The 24682-nt window shown below is 42.5% G+C and overlaps 1 protein-coding gene across 4 annotated transcripts in view; it reads left to right on the top strand.

Annotated features, from left to right (window-relative positions):
• The window catches only part of LOC111966243 (sodium channel protein type 8 subunit alpha-like), a 112001-nt gene that overhangs the window by 44827 nt on the left and 42492 nt on the right, over positions 1-24682 (top strand). For 3 of the 4 annotated variants that reach the window (XM_070444441.1, XM_070444438.1, XM_070444440.1), the window contains 7 exons: positions 1221-1284; positions 1486-1627; positions 4161-4367; positions 5112-5429; positions 11013-11378; positions 16500-16635; positions 17121-17359. In XM_070444441.1, coding sequence (XP_070300542.1) covers positions 1221-1284; positions 1486-1627; positions 4161-4367; positions 5112-5429; positions 11013-11378; positions 16500-16635; positions 17121-17359 — 1472 coding nt within the window. The remainder of the gene's footprint in view (positions 1-1220; positions 1285-1485; positions 1628-4160; positions 4368-5111; positions 5430-11012; positions 11379-16499; positions 16636-17120; positions 17360-24682) is intronic. The other variant, XM_023990735.3, reaches the window with a different exon arrangement.

The following is a 24682-nucleotide window of genomic DNA, read 5'->3' as shown; positions in this document are numbered from 1 at the left end:
CATATTTTGAATCTCCGTGAAACAAACAAAACAATAAAGAAACGTGAAGTCATGACGTGCACACAGGCAACTAAACACAAACAATATCCCACAAAACACAGGTGGGGAAATGGCTACCTAAATATGATCCCCAATCAGAGGAAACGATAAACAGCTGCCTCTAATTGGGAACCATATTAGCACCAACATAGAAATAGACAACTAGAACACCCCCTAGTCACGCCCTGACCTACTACACCATAGAGAACCAAGGGCTCTCTATGGTCAGGGCGTGACATCGCAATAAGGAACTAAAGTAAAACTGCTAAAAATGTGGCAAATATTTGTTGTTGTTGTTGTCTTGAATACATAGTGTTATGTTAGAGGCAAATCCAACACAACACATATGTTAGGGGCTGCATCATGTTATGGGTATGCTTGTCATTGGCAAGGACTAGGGAGTTTTTTAGGATAAAAATAAATGAAATTGAGCTAAGCACAGGCAAAATCCTAGAGGAAGACCTGGTTCAGTCTGCTTTCCAGCAGACACTGGGAGACTAATTCACCTTTCAGCAGAAGAATAACCCAAAACAAGGCCAAATATACGCTGGAGTTGCTTGAAAGACAACATTGAATGTTCCTGAGTGGCTTAGTTACAGTTTTGGAATAAATCAGTTTGAAAATCTAAATCAAATCTAATCAAATGTTATTTGTCACATGCGCTGAATACAACAGGTGAAGACCTTACTGTGAAATGCTTACTTACAAGACTTTAACCAATAATGCAGTTTTAAGAAAATATTTACAAAATAAACTCAAGTAAAATAAATATATATACTTATGTAAATGAGATATTTCTGTATTTTATTTTCAATAAATTTGCTAACATTTCTTAAAACATGTTTTCACTTTGTCATTATGGGGTATTTTATGTAGATTGGTGACAAAAAACATATATTTAATCAATTTTGAATTCAGGCTGTAACAACAAAATGTGGAATAAGACAAGGGCTATGAATACTTTCTGAAGGCACTGTATGTACACAACTAGACAGAAATACATTTGTTTGTACATGTCTGGGTTAGATAAAAGAACATGCAGAATACAGTGTATATGAATGATGGTGAGTCCACTGCACATCGTAAATAAACACAGTCCCACATTCCACATAACCATAAGAACCTGAAACAGTCTAAATGTATGAGTCAGATGAAGATAAAGACGTCCTTAACTTTTTCAGGGAACTTCTATTTCATTCCTGGGCAGCTGGATGCTCTACTGTGTGGAAACAGCTCGGACTCAGGGTGAGTCTCATGATCTATTACTGCAAAATAAAACTTCCAGTAGGTTGGAATAGCCACCATAAAAGGGAACAACAGAAAATAATCCTAACATAACTAAGACTTTAACGCAAATCATGCGTCTATGTCACTGGGAGATTTACTTGAGAATCATGACTCCCCTTCTCCCTCCCCTCCCTCTATTTCTCCCTCCCTTCCTCCCAGGCGGTGCCCTGAGGGCTACACGTGTATGAAGGCCGGGAGAAACCCAAACTACGGGTACACCAGCTTTGACAGCTTCGGCTGGGCCTTCCTCACTCTCTTCCGCCTCATGACCCAAGACTTCTGGGAGAACCTCTACATGCTGGTAAGGCCAAGCTCGTCATAGACAGGGAAAATGAATACTGTAATAATTCCTGCTTGTAATGGCGGAAGCAGTGTAATTCAATGTGGGCGGCTTATATGAGCAGCCGGAGAGCATTGAAACCAAACCGATAGATTGAGACGGCTCTATGTTGTTATTTTGAACTGGGAATTTACTGTCAGTTCTGCAGCACTGTTGTTTAACCTTTTACTGCAGTGGGCTAAATCATGGTCACACAGAGTGTTACTTGGTAGTCTTAAACAAATACACTTTGAAACAAATGTATACACCTCACACACACATGGTTATGGGCTTAAACAAATCTGTACCATGTTAGAGTTAGAGTTGAAATGTATTCAATTATGAGTTTGCATCCCAATAGTAAAATAAACTGTTTAATATAAACACCAGATTTTAGTTAGTAAAAAAAGAAAATAATAATATTCCACCCATGAGGCCACTAGGTCATTTGACTGCAGAAAAGGGCTACTGGCTAATTGGGTCATTAAGACTGGCATTTCTGCCCTCTTGGTTTCTTTGCCATCAAACTGTGAGTCACTGACTGCTTCTTGTCAAGGACTGGTCTGTCTGTTGATGAGAGGCTGCATGGATTCTACAGTATCTCAGAGTTTAACCTGATTTCTGGTCTTTGGTCATAATCTATGTCCCAGCTGCAGATGAGAAAGATTATGTTTTAAGTTTGACTGGAAGAGCTTGAGAGAAGTCAACATGTTGTTGAGTATTGTCTAACGTAAGTGTGTGTTAAAATAAAGAGGGCTCTATTTTCAGCTGGCATTAAGTAAGAGCAATTGTTAAATGCACGCTCGTTGGCAATTTCAACATGTTAAGCCGGCGCTGTGCTATTTACCAACCCTTGCACCAAGATTGGTAATTTACCTGTCTTATATGAGCTCGCTTGTGCTGAGGTGGGAGGGGTGGCAATATCTGAGGTGTGTCCTTAAAAACGTGCRCCAAAGTGCCAATTTCAGGCAGAACTGGTGGGGATATATAAGACCAATTAAAAGCTGGTCTTAGCAATGGATTTTGACAGCTTAAGCACAGATATAAACCTTGTATTTAGAAACATAATAGACTAATGTTCTTTTCCCCATTTCCTTTTATTAAAAACCAGGCATCGCCTCCCCTCCTCTCAATGAAGGCTGTTTTTTTCTTGTCCTGCCCAAAGTATTCTCCAAGTAGTAAAGACTATCGATAAAGGGTTTGACTTCTGAGACCGCCTTCTTAATCACCAAAGCTTTATTAAAATATTAAGTTTGGGAGCATTAAAATAGTGAGCAGACAAAAGCACACCTGGAAGCACCTGTCAAGACTCCTGCATTATTTTCCTACTCTAGCAAACTGGCTCAAATTAAGATCCTACATCTTTATGTATATCATGTTATTGTTCTTGAGCTATGCAGCATGTGCACAAAGAGAGTAAAAAAAAACTCAGTGGTGTGCACTGATCAGACTTGGGCCCGCCCTGCYACTTCATTGGTCAATACTGGGCCAACCTGCAACCTCATTGGACATCATTCCACCTGCCAATCAACATTATCTATCATGTTCGGTTGTTGCAGGCAAAATAAATAATATCAGATAGGGATGTGCAACATAATGTCCACTTCATAGGATGACACATAAGTATAGGCTWAAGAGATTTTCCGAGAGGGAACATCTGACAGCTATCAGACCCTCTGAAAATGATTCCTCTGTTCCGAATTATCCATGCAGCTATAGAAATGMGATTTATGCTCACTATCCAATTTGTGATTGCATTTTTATTTTCAAAATTAGAAACATGTTATACTAAATTACTAATTATTTAGGATTTTGGCGGAGGGGCCAGGTTATGGGTGGACTCTCATAATCTTTTGTGCAAATGTACTCCAAAATTCAGCCATAAATACATAATTGAATATATCAGCCTACTCCATTTAGGAAATAAAAGTTGTGACCAAGATGTTTCAAATCGGGTTGACAATTATCTTCTAACTTTAGATTTGTGTCCCTCCATTTAGTATGATATGTTACGTTTTGTATGATATATATTAATTTGTGAATGTCTATCATCCATTTTTTATGATATGTTACTTCCTCCGATTCGCATGATATGTTATGAATGTCAATATGTACAGTATGTTCGAATTTGTTAGTACACGTTCACTATGAAGGGAACGAGCGTGCAACTCACATGTACTATACATTTTATGTGTTGAATGTAAGATTGTGTGGCTTACTCCGCCAGGAGACGATTACAGATGGTGTATTATGCATGTATGAGCCATTCCCAGAGAAACCTATTGGTGTGGATGTCAAAGCACTAACAGAGCTAACAGTGCCAAAGATAGTACAGACACCATGCATTGACAGAGAAACACAGGGAAGTACCTCAGCTCTGGAAGAAAAATACTGCCACTTCAAACAATTAATGGGTAATRTTTATTCATTATGACCATTGTTACAGTATATGTTGCTCTTTGTTTTCCCTCTTTCTTTCCCCCTTTCCTTCCTCCCCCCTCTTCCTCTCTCCCAGACACTGCGAGCGGCAGGGAAAACCTACATGATCTTCTTTGTGTTGGTGATCTTCGTTGGATCCTTCTACCTGGTTAATCTGATTCTGGCTGTGGTGGCCATGGCCTATGAGGAGCAGAACCAGGCAACAATAGAGGAGGCAGAGCAGAAAGAGGCAGAGTTCAAAGCCATGCTGGAGCAGATCAAGAACCAGCAGGAGGATGCACAGGTTTGTCCCTCCCTGGTGTTAGACTGGGTGAGGAGCCATCTGTCTGTCTGTCTGTCTGTCTGTCTGTCTGATTGCTGGGTCTATCTGTCTGTACACATCACTCCCTTCACTTCTCCCCTCTCCTACCTGTTCTGTCTTGCCACCCTTCAGGATGCCCAGGTTAGTCCCAGACTGAGTGTGGGTGTTGTCTGTCTGTCTGTTAGTGCCTGTCTGTCTTCTGAGATTCTTATCAGATTCGTAATTTTGTTTAATCCACAAAAGTGTAGCTAAGGTTACTAACGCCAGTTAGCACTAGTCAGCTGTACTTGCACCAAAATCAGGTATTTCTCTTTCAAAAAGCGTGTTCTCCATCTGATAATATATTGGTGAGCCAACCTGTTTTTAGGACTTTAATATCCATGATTTATCAAAACTAGTTTTCTCACGGCTTTGTCTTGTCCTGCAGTAGACATAGGCTATAGCCTAGTGAGTAGCTCATGCTCCATGCTCCATGCTAAAACATTTATTTAGCAAATATTCAAATCAGAAAAAAGTGATTAGAACCAGAGTAAACAAATCAGCCCTTGTCTGTCTGTCTGTCTGTCTGTCTGTCTGTCTGNTCTGTCTGTCTGTCTGTCTGTCTGTCTGTCTGTCTGTCTGTCTGTCTGTCTGTCTGTCTGTCTGTCTGTCTGTCTGTCTGTCTGTCTGTCTGTCTCCCTTCACTTTTCCTCTCTCTTACCTGTCCCCCATCTCCCCACCCCTCAGGCTGCTGCCATGGCGACCTCAGCGGGCATGGTGTCGGAGGGCGACGGGGTGGAGGGGGGCGATGCAACGGAGGGTGGAGGTCACCTATCCCGTAGCTCCTCTGATGCTTCCAAGCTCAGCTCCAAGAGCGCCAAAGATCGACGCAACCGCAAGAAGAAATCACGTCAGAAAGAGGAGGAGAAGAAAGAGAAGGGGGAGAAAGGCGAGAAGGTCGACCATGAGAAGCACGTTAAGTCCGAGTCGGACGATGGCAGCAGGAGGAGCATCTTCCGTTTCCCAGGCAACCGGCTGGGACGCAAGTCGTCCATCATGAACCAGGTAAAAACTAGCATGAGACAATAAAGATAAACTATTTTCTTAATTGAAGTCATTTTCACAGACTTTCATGAGTATTGAGACATACTATCATACGTTTTCACTACCCTTGGATTTCTTCACATTTTACTGTGTTACAAATTGGGATTAAAATTGATTTAATTGTCCTTTTTGTGTCAACGATCTACACAAAAACAGAACATTTCTATATATTTKTATTTTTATTTATGTGAAATAAAACACTTTTATATCTTAATAAGATAMATATTCACCCTTTGAGTCAATATTAGAAGCAATTTTGACAGYGATTACAGCTGTGAGTCTTRTTATTTTAACATTTCTTCAAACTCTGTAAAGTTAGTTGTTGATAGACAGCCATTTTCAAGTCTTGCCATAGATTTTCAAGCAGATTTAAGTCAAAACTGTAACTACACCACTCAGGAACATTCACTGTCCTCTTGGTAAGCAACTCAGAATGACTTTTTTGAGAGAAACATTCCACATATGGCACCAAGGTAGATTTATGGAGCCTGAAAATATTTAGATATGGAAACACCACAGATTTGGCCCCYGGRGGCTGTGACAGCCATCTCACAAAATGGCCATTGTCGGTAATACAACGTTATAGTTCTGAAGTTTTTCTTACATTTTCTTTACAAACACACCAAATGTTGCACGAAGGTAGATTTAGGTACCCTAAAAATATTTCGATATGGAGCAACCACAGATTTGGCCCCTGGGGGCCGTGGCAGCCATCTTACTATATAGCCGCAGACTACCACTATTTTACAAACCTTTAATCTACAAAAAGTTGTGGCATATACTTCTTTGACTTTTAAAGTATACTTCTTCTTATACTTCTTAGCCTGGATCTCCTGAAAACCAAAAGGTTTAACAGTTACACACAGTATAATACAATGAGTACAGAGAGAAACACAGCAGCCATGTAGGCCACATTTGTTGGAAAAAGTAAACATTTCTGYGACTGCTTCTAGTGGAGGTGAGWTAGAATGCTCTATTGATGARGTAGCTCTACCTGCGACATAAAACCAGCCTCGGCCCAAGACGGAATATTATTTTGATCTAATGGGTTGGGTTCCATGAGCATTTAAACAAATGGTTACTGAAGCTACTTCCCAAAGCCCATATCAGGATAAAATACAGACTAACTACAGCTGTACCTGTGAAAAATATCCCAGCCATTGAGTTTGAGTAGTTCACAATTGCTGTGGACAATTCTCTCAAGCTGTGCTTCAGTGAGACAAGAACTGTACATGACACAGAGAATCTTTTACTTTCACCACATTTTGGTGGTCACTGTTGATTTGAGGAAGCATCAGGTAAAGGTGTACTTACTTCCGCTAAAGGACCTCCAAAATCATAATTAAAGATCATTTTTATTGGGTCAGTGGATGCAATCATAGAAACAGACCAAATATTTTAAAAAGAACATCAAAAGCCCTGGAACTWAGCCCCTAACTTACTATTTGCTACTAAGCAAAGGGATCTCATAGCTTTGGACCTGACCTGACACCCTGTATTTAAGTATAGCAACCAATGGCGTATTTCAACCAACAGCTGTGTGTTACAAAAATGTGTTACAAAAACTATAATACAGTATAACATATAGCCTATTTGGGGTGAAAGGTCTGTGTTGGCTCCATATCTTAGTCTTTGTAGGGTCCATAAATCTATCTCTGGGCCAAACTTGGAGCCTTTCTCATAAAATAGTTCTTAGTTGTAAAATATTGGTACTGCTAGGCAGTCATTTTCAAAGATGGCTGCCACAGCCCCCTGGGGCCAAATCTGTGGTGGCTCCATATCTAAATATTTTCGGGATATATAAATCTAAATCACCAAAATCTGATACGTTTTTCTAAAAAAAGGACTTCAGAACTGTAACATTGTAAWACAGACAATGGMCATTTTGTAAGATGTCTGTGGTGGCTCCATATCTAARYCTACCTTTAATCTACAGAGCCTTTGTGTCAAATGTGCTTTGTTTATCTGGAAATAGTTATTCTGACCTACAAAATAGTGTTACAGTCGGCAGCCATGGGTCCATAAATCTAGCTCTGTGACAAATTTGGTGCCTTTACCGCGAAGCATTCCTTTTGAATTGTAAAATAGCATTCATTTTGGTGGCCATTTTCACAAATGGCTACCAATCGCCCCAGGGGCCAAATCTGTGGTGGCTCCATATCTAAATCTTTTCAAGGTACAGCGCATTCGGAAAGTATTCAGACCCTGTGACTTTTTCCACATTTTGTTACATTACAGCCTTATTCTAAAATGGATTAAATTAATTGTTTTCCTCATCAATCTACACACGATACCCCATAATGATAAAGCAAAAACTGTTTTTTATAAATTTTTTCAAATGTATAAAACAACAAACGGAAATACCTTATTTACATAATTATTCAGACTATTTGCTATGAGACTCGAAATTGAGCTCAGGTGCATCCTGTTTCCATTGATCATCCTTGAGATGTTTCTACAACTTGATTGGAGTCCACTTGTGGTAAATTAAATTGATTGGACATGATTTGGAAAGGCACACACCTGTCTATATAAGGTCCCACAGTTGACAGTGCAGGTCAGAGCAAAAACCAAGCCATGAGGTCAAAGGAATTGTCCGTAGAGTTCCGAGACAGGATTGTGTAGAGGCACAGATCTGGGGAAGAGTACAAAAAAATCTGCAGCATTGAAGGTCCCCAAGAACACAGTGGCCTCCATGATTCTTAAATTGAAGACGTTTGGAACCACCGAGACTCTTCCTAGAGCTGGCCGCCCGGCTACACTGTGCAATTGGGGGAGAAGGGCCTTAGTCAGGGCAGCCACTCTGACAGAGCTCCAGAGTTCCTCTGTGAAGATGGGAGAACCTTCCAGAAGGACAACCATCTCTGCAGCACTCCACCAATCAGGCCTTTATGGTAGAGTGGCCAGATGGAAGCCACTCCACAGTAAAAGGCACACGACATCCCACTTGGAACTTGCCAAAAGGCACCTAAAGGAGTCAGGCCATGAGAAACAAGATTCTCTGGTCTGATGAAACCAAGATTGAACTATTTGGCCTGAATGCCAAGCGTKAYGTCTGGAGGAWACCTGGCACCATCCCTACGGTGAAGCATGGTGGTGGCAGCATCATGMTGTGGGGATGTTTTTCACCGGCAGGGACTGGGGGACTAGTCAGGATTGAGGGAAAGATGAACGGAGCAAAGTACAGAGAGATCCTTGATGAAAACCTGCTCCAGCCGCTCAGGACCTCAGACTGGGGTGAAGGTTCACCTTCCAACAGGACAACGACCCTAAGCACACAGCCTAGACAACACAGAAGTGGCTTCGGTACAAGTCTCTGAATGTCCTTGAGTGGCCCAGCCAGAGCCCGRACTTGAACCCGATCGAACATCTCTGGAGTGAYCTGAAAATAGCTGTGCAGCACCACTCCCCATCCAACCTGAAAGAGCTTGAGACGATCTGCAGAGAAGAATGGGAGAAACAAGCCTGGCACTATGCTACAAACCTGGCACTACAAATACAGTAGTGCCAGACTTGTAACATCATACCCAAGAAGACTCAAGGCTGTAATCGCTTTTAAGGTGCTTCAACAAAGTACTGAGTAATGGGTCTGAATACTATGCGGTATTGTGTGTAGATTGATGAGAAAAAAAATTGTAATCCATTTTAGAATGAGGCTGTGACGTAACAAAATGTGGAAAAAGTCAAGGGGTCTGAATACTTTCCGAATGCACATCTGTATCAAATTTGATGCTTTTATCACAAAGTGAATGATTAAGTCAAATTTCTCAGCTTAGCCGCCCGACTACAATGATGTCATACCAATGCAAGGTTTCATGTTAATGTAACAGAGGTTGCTGCTGAGTGACAGAATTACTAAGGCCTCACACCTCTCCCTCGCTGCCATTTTTTATTTTCTCCTTTCTTCTTTCTCTCCTTCCTGGTGATAGTCAGTGACGTCGCATTGTGCTGACACATCTTCTGTTCACCACTAGTGCAGAGGAGAGCAGTTTTAGTGTAGCAGCAGTGACTGTACATTACACTAGTCTTGGTCTGTTTGTTGTGAGGGAAGGGAAGGCCAGAGAGAGGCTTGCTTTCACAGGACCCCTCTACATTATTTATAAGGCCTTTTCATTAATCATTCACTGCCCTGCTGATAGCAGTAATCTAGCTGTGTTTTTTCATTACTCTGAGAAGCCCAGTCAGAACTGTTTACTAAGCAAAATGGACCTTTGCATATATTTGCGTGCCTGATTTCTAAAGTGACCATCTTCTAGTCTTTAGTTGCTGTGTCTTTCCATGTTTGAATTAACCATTATCTCTTTTCTGTCTCTGTAGCTAGGTTTCCATCCARTTGGCGACAGATTTGCGAATATTCTAAAATCTGCATAAAGAAAATATGCACTTTTTCCCACCAGTGGTGTGTTTCCACCATACAAAATGTCCTTATGTACTTAAAAGTTTTTATGTACCAAATAAAAATCGAAGGTTCAATATGTTTCCATCGCATTTTCAACTCTACCGATAGTTTTGTAACAAAAACTGTTGCGTTAAATAACAAATGTGCCCACTCTGTTCTTGGCATGTGCGCTCTAGCCAACAGCTCAAAGATACAATCAAATCAAATCAAACTTTATTTGTGACATGCGCCGAATACAACAAGTGTAGACCTTACCGTGAAATGCTTACTTACATGCCCTTAACCAACAACGCAGTTCAGAAAATATTTACCAAATAAACTAAAGTAAAAATTTATAAAAAGTAACACAATAAWATAACAATAACGAGACTATATACAGGGGGTACCGAGTCAGCGTGCGGGGTACAGTCGAGGTAATTTGTACATGCACATCATAACTTATTTTCATCTGTAGCCTAATAAACTGCAAGGTTTCCCGAGTCGTAGTGGGAGGACCACACACCATGTCATCGTGTAATTCCAAGTTTACTTCGATATGATGGTTGTTATATCAATATTTGTGCATAACGGGGTTTCCATCGTAATTGCGTGCATAATACATTTTACAGACACAAAAAGATCCCACCATGTCGAACAAACGATCTGTCGGCATTTTTGAAATTGTACCCCCTGTATATAGCCTCGTTATTTTTCTTTATTTAACTAGGCAGAACAAATTCTTATTTACAATGACAACCTACCCCAGCCAAACCCTAACCCGGACAACGCTGGCCCAATTGTGCGCCGCCCTATGGTACTCCCAGTCATGGCTGGTTGTGATACAGACTGGAATTGAACCAGGGTCTGTAGTGAAGCTTCCAGCACTGAGATGCAGTGCCTTAGACCACTGAGTCAGTCAGGAGCCCCATTTAATCTTAATTTTACTTAATTTGTTTCATTGTTTCATTGTTTCTCTCTCTCTCCTCTCCTCTCTCTTCTCTCTCTCTCTCCTCTCTCTTCTTCTCTCTCTCTCTCTCTCTCTCTCTCTCTCTCTCTCTCTCTCCTCTCTCTCTCTCTCTCTCTCCTCTCTCGCCCCCACCTATCTATCTATTTTCCCTCTATTTTCTTCTCTCTCTCCATCCCCCTTCTCCCTCTCCCTCCTCCAGTCTCTCCTCTCCATCCCAGGCTCGCCCTTCATGTCGCGCCACAACAGCCGCAGCAGCATCTTCAGCTTCAATAAGGGCCGCCCTCCCAAGGACGTGGGCTCGGAGAACGAGTTTGCCGACGACGAGCACAGCACGGTGGAGGAGAGTGAGGACCGCCGGGGCTCCCTGTTCATCCCCTACCGCCGCAGCAGCTACAGCGGCTACAGCCAGGGCTCATCACGCCTCATCAACCCACTAGCGCCCCACATTGGAGGGAAAAGGAACAGCACGGTGGACTGCAATGGCGTAGTGTCACTCATCGCTCACCAGCCCGGCGGGAGCCTTCTGCCTGAGGTGAAAATAGATAAGGCAGCCACTGACGACAGTGTAAGGACATCCATAAACAGTTTATAGGCATGATGGAGGTTGCTCCTGCCCTGGTCTCTCCAGCTTCTTTCTCCTCTTTTTCCTTCTCGCCTTTCATTTCGGTCCGGTTTCCTCTCTCTCTCTCATTCTCTCCCTCTCTCTATCTCTCTTCCCCTTCTCTCTCTCTTTCTCTTTCTTCCTCTCCCCTCCCCTCTCTCTCTCTCTCACTCTCTTTCCCTTCTCTGTCCTACCTTCTCATGAATTGCTCAGCACTCACAGCCTTATTACACCACTCCAATGTTTAGTCTTTATTTCTCCCCGCCCCCCTCGCTTCAGCTGCTCTGAGTGGCTTCCACCAATGAAAAACAACAGATTCCTGGCCTCCATTATACCATAGTAACCTATCTATTAGCCTATAAGTCAGTTTAAAATCCTCCTGAATACAAGTCTCTCTAAGAACCTATCTAACAAACAGATAGCTCTCCCTAGGATGCCGTGCCCCATCCACAACAAGCATTACTAGAAACTCTCACTCTTAATCTGGCCTCTTCCCAAGGATTTGCAAATTCAAGACCAGTTTATTCTGTCTGTCTTTCAGCACAATTTCTCCACCTCTCTTTTGTCCACCGCCCCAAGCTACTGGAGGTGCAATAAAACATAACCTTTTCCCAATAACAGTATTCTTCCTCATCCTAGTTACACTAAAACAAAGGTGCTAGTTAGTACCAAAAAGGGTTCTTTATTTTGTCCCTGTTTATAAAAATGTGTATGGTTCTTCATTACACTGTTAAATATTTCCCGGCTACTGGTTGCAGAGAAAATAAGGTAACTATACAAAAAGAGAATGTATTTGTAGAGCTGGATTAAGGTATTATTGCTGTAAGGGACAGTATGCTTTTGTATTCTGATTACTTTGGAGTAAACCTGACTTGGGATTTGAACTCACAACCTCTCAGTTGCCAGCGACCTTACTTTCCTGCTATGCCACTGTGTCTGCAGGTACTATAGAGATTGTTAAAAGATTAGGACCAGTAGATATTCTGTCATTTGTCCCTATGGGGGAACCCTTTTGGGTAATCAAAAGGGGACAATGCGCTCTCCCAGAAGCTTGGCTGGTGCATAAAACCCGCAAATTCAGACAAACAGAAGGTGTGATGGGTCCGCAYTCAAAAAGATGTAGCATTTTCACTACATAGCAAACACAGACGTTTCGGCTTTGCAGCCTTCTAGATGGGGACGTTCAAGCGTCACACAGTCGACTACAAGGAGCAGAACGTCTACACCTGTCTGTCCTAGAATTTTGATAATAATTCTAAGCAGCATTTGTAGGGAACAACCAATAAGCAGCAGTTGCTTCTATTCAGGGTTGCCACTTATCTGATGTGGCTTCTCTGGTCTGCCAGAATTATAGGGTATGGGAGTGGGCACAAAGGGTAATTGAGGGCATCAGGTGTGAACCATTCATGAATCAATTGCCTTAGGTGTCTGCTCACTTGGATGAATCATATCAATTCATGAGATAGCTTACCACAAAGGACATCATGCACAGCCGTTCATAAATATGTGGGGCTAACTTATAAACGATATGCAAAATCTGATATGGGCAGTGTTCTTGTATAACAGTCTATATTTGGCCTATAGCAATCTAGTTCTTCTTTTAAACTATGTGGAGATCACAGGAGATTGGTGATACCTTAATTGGGGAGGACTGGCTCGTGGTAATGGATGGAGCTGAATGAATGGAATGGTATCAAACATGGTTTCCATGTGCTTGATGTCATTCCTTTTGTTCCATTCCAGCCATTACTATGAGCTTTTCTCCCTTCAGCAGCCTCCACTGGTAGATCTACATAATTTAATTTAAATATCCACATGGCTTCCCATTGGAGTAATCTGTTGTCATAATCACCTCTGCATGGTGGATACACTTTTTAGATCCCGACACAATGCAATTCATTAATCAAATGATTTTGTGTCTCGCAACTGGCAAGGTGATATCTTGACATCTGATAGTGGATTTATGTGCTTCAAGGCGTACTTTCCAAGCGCGGGATGTTTTTCGAATATCAATCTTATTGCAAGAACACTGTAGCATATAAATAACTTATTTAGTAGAGCAAGTTATACATTACTTTATCTCATCGTTCCTAGAAGTCTTAGGGCATACAACGTTAGAAAATGTCCTTATGGTGCTACATGAGATACATGATCTACAGGGGAAGCATCCTTTTATGAATGCCTCTTTTCTCTCTCTGACCACATCTGATTTAACCAATATCTTTGATAGATTTCTTGATCGTTTATAGGTGAATAAAGGTGGATTCTGGAAGGCAGAATTTAAAGAGGAGTCTGATGATAGTAAATGCCAGTGTTTATTTTACAGAAAACAGTTTGAACATGAATAGGATTTGTGACTGTATACAGTACAATCCTTTGTTTAAAACATCAAATTTGTTCACTAGAAAGCTGTAGTTAAAAACTACATTCTCTCGTGGAGCATTGTTGCTTTGGGCATCTTCGTTTACCTCATTCCCCCATCCTCTCGTACCTCTCCTTGTGCGTCTTTGTCTTTGGCATGTGTGCGTTTGGAACGTTGCAGGGGCAGGGGGACCAAAAAAGTATTTCTGGATCTGGAGGATGAAGAATACATCGCTGCGGTGGAGGATTCATCGGATTCTGATGCTCTGGCCTGTTGGGTGGGACGATGTCTGCGAGTGCTTGGGTTTCTCGGACAGCCAGGTGTAGACGTTCTGCTCCTTGTGGTCGACTGTGTGGCGCCAGTTGGGTCACACACAACCCAGAGCAGAAGACTAGAAGCATGGCTTATTAGGGCCGTGGTGTTCAGATAGCTATTTTTGGACACCCGTGAGAGTAAATGTAATTCTGGTTAATCTTTTCAACAGAACAGATGAACCGGAATTAAATTTACTCTCACGGGTGAGTTGGACCGCAGAGTGAAGGGAAAAGCAGCCAACAAGTGCTCAGTATATTTGGGAACTCCTTCAAGACTGTTGGAAAAGCATTCCAGGTGAAGCTTTTTGAGAGAATGCCAAGAGTTTGCAAAGCTGTCATCAAAGCAAAGGGTGGCTACTTTGTAGAATCTAAAATATATTTTGATTTGTTTAACACTTTTTTATTTACTACATGATTCCATATGTGTTATTTCATAGTTTTAATGTCTTCCCTGTTATTTTACAATGTAGAATAGTAAAAATAAAGAAAAACACATGAGTAGGTGTGTCCAAACCTTTGTCTGGTACTGTGGATACAGCACAAATTACTGCTAAATATGAAAACATTCTGCCAAAACAGTAAATAGACCGGTAGCTTATGTAAAATATTTGACAGTATGGGTAGGCTACAGTATTGCTGTGGGATAGAAGCACGACATCATTGCCTATTTCATCCCAGAGCCTATACCAAGGCAGGACATAGAAACCTAATAATATATTGATGAAATAAATATTGAACAACAATTTGTCTTTTGCATGCCGTGGCCTAATGCAAATTGGCCTCGTTCCAGCAAATAAAGGGTGTTATTTTCACCATAAAAGGTGAATGGAGGGCGTTTTCCAGGCAGAGTTTTAATGCTCATTTTACATCAGATCTMATTTATAATGGCAAATGTGCGTATGTACGGCATGCACCAAGTTTATAAATCTCTATTTTTGTACGTAGGCTCAGACTTTACAGAAATGGCACACACAGAAATGTTATGTGAAATGTATGCAACGGTTATAAATGAGGCCCCAAGAAGTTAATGTTTATTTTTCAACAATTTACTGTCAGCTTGCTGCAAGTAATTATTGTAAAATTCAGGGTAATTTACTGTGGCTGATCTCTGTCATGTTCACTGACTAGATATGGTGATACGATATGGTAGGAAGGTCAGTGCTGCCAACCAAGGATCCCAAGGGTGCTCGCTACAAATAATGCTTTAGTAATTATCAACTAATGTTAAGCTATATTGTAATCAACAAAGTTCAGTGAAAGTACAGTAAGTTACTGGAAGCTAGTTGCAAGTAAGTTACTTGCAGTTACTGCACTGTAAAACAATCCTGTTTTTTTACGGTAACTTACTGGCAGCCAGATACCTTAAAGTTACTGTGAAAAAAAGTTTACAATAATGTACATTTAAACCAAAGTTTCTTTGGAATTTCTTCAGAWTTTTTTTTTTTTTTACAGTAACATACAGTTATCTGGCTGCCTTTCTAACATATATATTTTTTTAGTGTATGTCTATTGGCAACTTTCAAGCAACTAACTGCCATTAACTTACTCTGAAATGCACAGTAACCTCTTATCAGTGCATCTCTTTATGGTCACATTCTCTTACAACAATTGCAGAACTGACAGTGTTAAGAGGCGCTCAACCTTTGACGACTTAACCATCAACCACTTAAACTGACACAACACTTCCACTGACGGTTGGCACAAATACCTCAAATTCAGTAATTTGTTTTTTACCATGAATTCACTACAACCAGTACCTGTACTGTACCATCAAATTACCGGAACTTTTTTTTACAGTGTACCAATTAATGGCATAAAGGAAATCTTGGTGGACAGGGAAAGAACAGGATAGTTCTTCACAGCCTTCACAGCAGTTAAGAACACTTCATGAGCAGTACAAACCCTAGATGAAAAATTCTTACACATATCACCCTCACCCCTTGACAAAGAATCCCTCAATAACTTTTTTTTGTGTGTAGCATGGTAGTTTGAAAACCCCTTACTTCTCTCCAAGCCAAGCGTTTTACCTACTCTCCAAACGTAGCATGGTACAGTGGCTGTCTTGACTTCTCTTTTCTTATTAGCTATATGCCTGCTCTTGCATGGAGGTTTGGGAAGGGGATACAGCTGTTATACGTTTTGGGTGGGACAGAACGGTTTGATTAGAGTGGGATAATGTTGTAAGGAATGGGGCTTAGTGGTATTTTTAGTGTCTGGTGTATGGCATAGGGTTTTCGTGTCTGGTGTGTGGGATAAGATTGGGTGTTGGTCTCTCTCTCTCTCTCTGGTTTAAGCATACCGTGTGTCAGACACAAAGGCTAGGGTTAGTGATCAGAATGGTTTCAAGATGTAGTGTTTGTGTAAGGCTTCTGATGGGTGTTTGTGTGTGTGTCCTCTCCCTGAGCGCAGACCACAGAGGTGGAGGGGAAGAAGAAACACTCGGGCTCCCTGATGGTCTCTGTGGACCAGCTCAGCCGCAACAAGGACCGGACCAACAGTGTGATGAGCGTGGCCACACATACACACTCACATACTCTGCTGGAGGGTACGGAACTCATACACACTCACACACACCGGTGGAGGGTACAGTTACCTCTACACACACACCACTGGTGGAGGTTACAGAACTCACACTCACTCACACACACTGATGGATGGTACGGCTGCCTCTGTCCTCACATCCAACCTCTCACCTTTCAACCCCTTCCCATTTAGCCCTGCCTTTTTGCAATATACTGACCTGACCACCAGACAACCAGCCTTTATAGCAATGGGTCTTTTTTGTGACTCTTTTCCTCCTTCTCCCTCTCTTTCACTCTCTCTCTCTCTTTTCCACACTCCCTCTTTTCCTCTTATTCACGCTTTACCATTTTCTCTCTCTCTTTCACGCTGTCTCCCTCTCCTTCTCTTGGTTTCTTCTCTCTTTTACTCTCTCTCTCTCTTTTCCACACTCCCTCTTTTCCTCTTATTCACGCTTTACCATTTTCTCTCTCTCTTTCACGCTTCTCTCCCTCCCCTTTCCTCATACAGAGCTAGAAGATTCTCAAAGGGCATGTCCATCATGGTGGTATAAGTTTGCCAACCTCTTCTGTGTGTGGGACTGCTTTCCGTTCTGGCTGAAGATCAAGTATGTGCTCAACCTGATCGTCATGGACCCTTTTGTAGATCTGGCTGTCACCATCTGTATCGTCCTCAACACCCTCTTCATGGCCATGGAGCACTACCCCATGACTCCTCGCTTTGATGAGACGCTGTCAGTGGGCAATCTGGTGAGAAACAGTCAAGTGGACAGTGTTTAGTGTGTAGGGTACCACAGGAGTGTGTCAACATGTGATTGTCATGTTTCTCACATCCAATTATTTCTCTCTCATACTTGGCTCTCTACCTCTGCTCCACATCTCTCTCTCTCTACCTCTCTCTCTCTCTGTCTCTTTCTTACTCTCACTGTCTCTACCTGCTCTGTCCATGCTGTGAGGATGAAAGTGTGGTACAGATCCATCAGAGCACTTCTTTGCTGGTTTAATCAGGCCCTTTCTTACACGCACGCACGCATACATACATGCACTACACTCTACCCTTTGAAGGGAATTCATAAAAAACTCTGCTCTATTTTAAAGCAACCAGCTTGCTCCCCTTTTCTCACCACAGCAGCTATCTCAGTTTCTCTCCCCCAAATTTGTCTCTCTCTTTCTTGCCACATTTTCTTCTCTGTCTCTCTCTTCCTACTGATTTAGCAGTTTTAACATGGCAGGACAGGGGTATGTCCAGGGGGTGGCAGGGTTGGTTGGTTAGGGGATACATTAAAGTTTAATGTAACATGATCGATCGCTACCTTGCTAAGTGGAGCATACTGCTTGGTAAGGTATGAGGCTGGTGTGTGAGGAGAGGTTAGAGGGTATATGTGGTGTCCACTTGCTCTCAGATATCTCAGTTCAGTAGCAGAGTCCCTGACCTGCCCGTGTGAGGTCAGAGGAATTGGCGTGGTGTAAGGGGTGAGATAGGAAATGAGGTCACAGAGATTGGCGTGGTGTCAGCAGCTATATGGGAAATTAGGTTACAGATGTTGGCATGGTTTCAGTGGTGGTGCAGGATGAATCATTGAGTGTTCTCTGCAGTGATGATTGGGCACATTATCAAGTATTGGGCACATGATCCGGTATTGGGCATAGGCCCACCAACATGCCATCATACAAACCTCCCTGTAAGTGTTCATGTGTGCATGTGTGTGGCACTGCTCTATGACCTTGTCCTGCCAGGACAACCTTCACCAGCACTGAGACTCCAATCTATTTTTAATCAGCACTACATCAAACAAAATGCAAGATATTTTTCACATTTCACTCTCAAATTTCTGTATTTAAGCAGAATTTAAGCAGAAGTTCTCCGTGATTTTAACCTCCATGTTCTGCATCACAGCATAGCACACACAGATCAGAACTCTCAGGTACAAATCTTGAGCAGACATTTTCTGGTTTCTATCAGAGATCAGAATGATATGTTATAATATACTACACACTTGGTTCTATATTCAGATGTAGTATCTCAATTTGATCACTCTGTTGTCGCAGAGACTTTTCCTGCGCTGCAGGAATTTCAAATAAGTCTTGAGATTTACATAAATTCACTGAAAACATGCAGTTCTCTTTCTTTCACTAGATCTCACACCTAAACTATAGTCTAGCCTATCAAAACGAATTTCMCATTAGAAATGATTAAAACTGGTCAAATCAAGATCTGAAATCTGTAGTGCCAAATAAGAGTTCTTTGACTTGTAACGATAGCGGATCCATTTTTGGTGCTATATAGAACACCATTTTGAAGGTTCTATAAAGAACCATGATCATAAGGTTCTAAATGGAACCTGTATGGTTCTATAAAGACAACACATTACTTTGCAGCAAACCTGCTTGCACCAATCCCACACTGTAAATATAAAAGGTTGATTCAAAATACAATTGTAATGCAACCAGCTGCAATAGGATTGTGAGTTTACTCAACATTTGGGCATATAGTTGAACCAGCATACAAAATGCTTGCTTGCAAAATTATGTGTAATTATGGGTTCACAGTGAAGCTCTGAAAGCTATTGTTATTTTCTGAATTATTATTTATTTATTTATTTGTTGACATGGTCCAAAAGAACCTTCAAGCATAGATTGGTAACTTTTTTCCTAATTTGGCACACAGAAACTAGAGGCCATGAGTAACTTGGTCAAAAAGAATGGCACCGATTGGTCAAAAGGTGGAGCTGTTATAAGCAGTCTCACTTCCATCGCCCTGTTTGACCTAGAGACTTGAATGCCTCATGCTTAACAAATTTGCCTCAAGGACCCACAAGGTCCATCAGGATAGATTTATCGCTATCTTGGACATTTTGGAAAACCTTTGAAAAACGTATTCTCATGAACCAGAAGTCCAAATAACACGCAATGGGGTATGTAGGACCATGGTACATCTTTAAACATAGTTTGAGAAAAGGGATTGGTTAAGAGATGGCTTAGGTATTGATAAATCAGGAAATCTGATTTTAAGTGTCCATTTAAATCCAATCGGAATCCACTTCACAATGGTCTATCAACTTGAAAYAATACCGTGATGAACTATCCTCCTTATTCCTGCGTACAAGCAAAAACTCAAACAGGAAGCACCAGTGACGCACTCAACAGTGACGAGCTCAATACAGAAGTGGTCCGATGAAGCRGATGCTAAGCTACAGGACTGTTTCGCTAGCACAGACCGGAATATGTTCCGGGATTCATCCTATGGCATTGAGGATTTTACCAGCTTCCTTAATAAGTACATTGACAACGTCGTCCCCACAGTGACCGTACATGCATATCCCAACCACAAGCCATGGATTACAGGCAACATCCACACTGAGCTAAAGGCTAGAGTTGCTGCTTTCAAGGAGCGGGTCTCTAATCCGGATGCTTATAAGAAATCCCGCTATGCCCTCCGACAAACCATCAAACAGGCAAAGCGTCAATACAGAAGTAAGATCCAATCTTACTACACCGGTTCTGACGCTGGTCGGATGTGGCAGGGCTTGCAAACTATCTCTATACCAGGCGGTGTCAGAGGAAGGCCCTAAAAATGCTCAAAGACTCCAGCCACCCAAGTCATAGACTGTTYTCTCTGCTCCCGCATGGCAAGCGGTACCAGAGCGCCGAGTTTGAGACCAAAAGGCTCCTGAACAGCTTCTACCCCCAAGCTATTAGACTGCTGAACAGTTAATCAAATGGCTACCCGGACTATTTTCAATGACCCCCTTTTTATTAGCACTGACTCTCTAGCACTGGCTCTATGCACACTTACTGGACTCTCTCCCCCCCCCCCCCCCCGCGCACGCACGCACGCACAAACACACACACTACATATGCTCACATACACACAAGCGCATGTTAAGCACATGTACGCCCCACACACACTCACACATTGACACACTTTCACACTCTTTACATACGCTGATCCTAACCTGTTTATTATATTTGCCTGATTGCCTAGTCACTTTTACCCCTACCTTCATTAACATTTTACCTCAATTACCTCAACTGCCTCGTACCACTGCACATTGACTCTGTATATAGCCTCATTATAGTTAGATTATTTTGTCACTATTTCCTTTTTATTTGGACACTTTTTCTTACTTTTTAACTCTGCATTGTTGGGAAAGGGCTCGTAAGTAAGCATTTCACGATAAAGTCTACACTTGTTGTATTAAGCACATGTGACAAACAACAATTTATTTGATTTATAGATGTCATTGGCACAAATGGCACCATAGGATACTAGAGCAATAACTATTGATCAATTGGACTTTGCAAATGAATGTTAGATTTAAATTATGCAGATGAACAATTTGTGATATTGTGATTAGTATATCTATGATCAAATATTGTTKCCCTATTATGTCATCTGAATGTAGTGAAAAGTGGATATTTTATTCGGGAAAATTAGATACCAGAAGTCCTGCCGCCCGCGCATTCAGCTTATTACTGTCACAATTCCAATGGTGAAATGAAGGAGTCAGGTGCAGAGAGCAGGGTAGTTCCGAGCAAGTGAAATTTATTATTTCAACCAGAAATAATCTAGGAGACGGCTACGCCACACAACAAAGGGCGAGTCAAAAAATACAGTCCAACATAAAATAGGACTGAATCCACTATATAAATCACCACCACAAAAAACAGAATAACAAGCCCGCACAAAAGTCGGCGGGCCAACTGGGTTTAAATAACACCCTAACCCTAAACACAAAACAGGTGTAACCAATTAGACAAACCTAAATGAAAACAGAAAAGGGGATYGGTGGCAGCTAGTAGGCYGGAGACGACGACCGCCGAGCGCCGCCCGAACGGGAAGAGGCACCATCCTCGGCGGGATTCGTAACAATTACAGCTGTGAGAGTATATTGAAGTATTGTAATGTGGAGTGTACCAACTTAGATTTTAATAATTTACACAAATGAAGTCCCAGAAGAAAAAAATTACTGCAATACAAATGATAAATTATGGAGTGCTTACTTTTTTATCCAACTGATCTTGTGTCCCTTCTGTCATCTAGTGATGTGCAGTTCGCAAATGATTCATCATATTTTTACTAACTCAAGAGTCATGATTCGTTTTTTTGGAGTGACTCGTTTGTTTTAGTCGTTCGTTTGACCTGCTGGGCGTAATGCAATGAGTCCTAAAGCAGGATTGATACATGCTCTTCCGACTCAGCAGCTCCAKAGACGTGTATGTTTAAATACAWGTTCAGAACTGATAATCGATTCCATGGTTTAAGGATTGCAATTAATTGATTATTAAATGTTATGATGCACACAGCTTTGTAAAACCAAAACATCTGCTCAACGAACTCGAGAACRAMATTTTTGGTGGGCTGCAGTTCGCAAATGATATTGTAGCGACCCGCACAGACAGCGGTGTGTTATGTGGTAGGCTATTAGTGGGTTGTGTTGTACTTACCAGTGTTTGCGGGGTCCGACATGCCAATCAACCTGCTATCTGCCAGTCACGGGGATGCCTGGAATGTTCTGATGCCGGGCATCCTGGTGGTTGGCGGAGTGGCGTGGAGGGGGGTTGGGCAGGGGGATGGAGCATTGGAAGTTAAGACCAGGTTTAGCCATTGTTCTCTCTCTTACGTCTGGGCTTCACAAGAGAAGGTCACGGTTGGCTTGTGAGGTATCTTTCGTTTATTTGGCATGGGCTACGGCCAAACAGTAGCCTGTGTAAAGTTGGGTTAATAAACCATCAATTCRTAAACTCAACCCTCTGTCTGGACAATTGTTCCTTTATGATCTAGTCAGGTCATTACAAWATTGTGCTTATCACCCTCATGGCAGTCAAGCAATGCATTTCATCAAGAGTCGATCACAATCTAGTCCGGTTGTAGCCACAATTAGACCTTGTTTCAAATGTATCAAGAAGTAATCTTATTTGTATGCCGAGCAATCAACAAATGTAGCCTACATCGTTCAAAAAGCACACTATTGCAAGTCTCAGTCACAAATGACAGCTCCAATAAGCCCCCTATGGTGAACGATATGTGAACAAGTTTTCAGTTCATCGTTCGCCGGTAGAGATCCTATGTGCTCTAGGCATTACTGACTCAAATTAATGAAATTAGTCAAATTATTTGTTATTTTGACTGAACGAATCGAAAAGATCAGAGTCAGTAAAAAGAGACAAACTTGACATCACTACTGTCATCCTGTCACGCCCTGACATTAGTTATCTATGTTTTCTTTATTATTTTGGTTAGGTCAGGGTGTGACGAGGGTGGGTATGCTTGTTTTGTATTGTCTAGGGTTTTTTGTATGTCTATGTGTAGTTGCCTGTCAGCACTCATTTGTATAGCTTCACGGTTTGTTTTGTTATTTTTGAATTAGTGTTCATTCTTATAATAAAGATGATGTTCGCATACCACGAACCACATGGTCTCCTCCTTTTAACGGCCGTGACAGAAGAACCCACCACAAAAGGACCAAGCAGCATGAAAAGGAGGAGCAGCATTTTATGGAGAAATGGACCTGCGAGGAGATACTGGATGGAGCAGGACCCTGGACGCAGGCGGGGGAGTATCGCCGTCCGAAGGAAGAAATAGAGGCAGCGAAAGCAGAACGGCGATATTACGAGGAGAAATACAAACAAGGCAAGCACGAGAGGCAACCCCAATAATTATTTTGGGGGGACACACGAGGAGATTGACTGAGTCAGGTTGGAGACATGAGCCAACTCCTCGTGCTTACCGTGGGGAGCGTGTGACTGGTCAGGCACCGTGTTATGCAGAAATGCGCACGGTGTCTCCAGTTCGCATTCATAGCCCGGTGCGCTCTATTCCAGCTCCTCGCATTTCCGGTTAGAATGGGCATCCAGCCAGGAGCATTGAGCCAGTCTACGTTCCAGATCTCCAATGCGTCTCCACGGCCCAGTGTATCCTGTGCCTCCTCCCCACACTCGCCCTGAGGTGCGTGTCCCCAGCCCGGAACCACCAGTGCCGGCACCACGCACCAGGCCTCCAGTGCGCCTCCAGAGTCCAGTACGTCCTGTTCCTGCTCCTCGCACTCGCCCTGAGGTGCGTGTCCTCAGCCCGGTACCACCAGTTCCAGCACCCACGCATCAGGCCTCCAGTGCGTTTCCACAGTCCAGTACGGCCTGTGCCTCTTCCCCGCACTCGCCCTGAGGTGCGTGTCCTCAGCCCGGTACAACCAAGTTCCGGCACCACGCATCAGGCCTCCAGTGCGCTTCCACAGTCCAGTACAGCCTGTGCTCTTCCCGCACTCGCCCTGAGGTGGTGTCCTCAGCCCGGTACCACCAGTTCCGGTACACGCATCAGCTTCCAGGGCGCTTCCATAGTCCAGAGCTTCCAGCGACAGTACCCAGTCCAGAGCTTCAGGCGACAGTACCCAGTCCAGAGCTTCCGGCGACAGTACCCAGTTCAGAGCTTCCGGCGACAGTACCCAGTCCAGAGCTTCCGGCGACAGTACCCAGTCCAGAGCTTCCCGGCAACAGATACCCTGAGTTCAGAGCTTCCGGCGACAGTACCCCAGTCCAGAGCTTCCGGCAAACAGTACCTCAGTCCAGAGCTTCCTGACTTTTAAGCTGTATTTTTGTTCACAAAACGTACTAACATCGGTACACATATAATCCATGGTATACAAGAATGTACCCTTATTCTCTTGGGGCATTCATTGGGACCTTTTCATCTGCAGACAGGGTTTTACGGCTCTCTGTACCTCAGGACGGAAAACATCACAAAGTTAACAGGCTGCRTTATACTCAAATTAGAAAGCGCTGAATATTATGTTGCTATATCTTTCTGTCCTCAGTTTTTCTTGCTAAGGATTGGAACTGGAGAATATTTTCATAATGTCCTCCCACAAAGGTACCYGGTCTATCCAGAGTATCCTACTCTCCCTTCTGACAGCTGTAACTGCTAGCTAATCCTTTCACACGCTTCCATGGCTGTTAGCTAGCTACCTAGCTACAAATGCATTTAGAGTTACAACAAGATATTATATTAGCTAGCTATCTTGATATAACTCTAAATACAACAAACAATTCTGAATATCAACCTGCAATAAAGCAGGC

This window comes from Salvelinus sp. IW2-2015, linkage group LG1 (assembly GCF_002910315.2).
Source record: "Salvelinus sp. IW2-2015 linkage group LG1, ASM291031v2, whole genome shotgun sequence".
NCBI classification, from domain to species: Eukaryota; Metazoa; Chordata; class Actinopteri; order Salmoniformes; family Salmonidae; genus Salvelinus; species Salvelinus sp. IW2-2015.
This window is presented reverse-complemented; position numbering and strand designations above follow the sequence as displayed.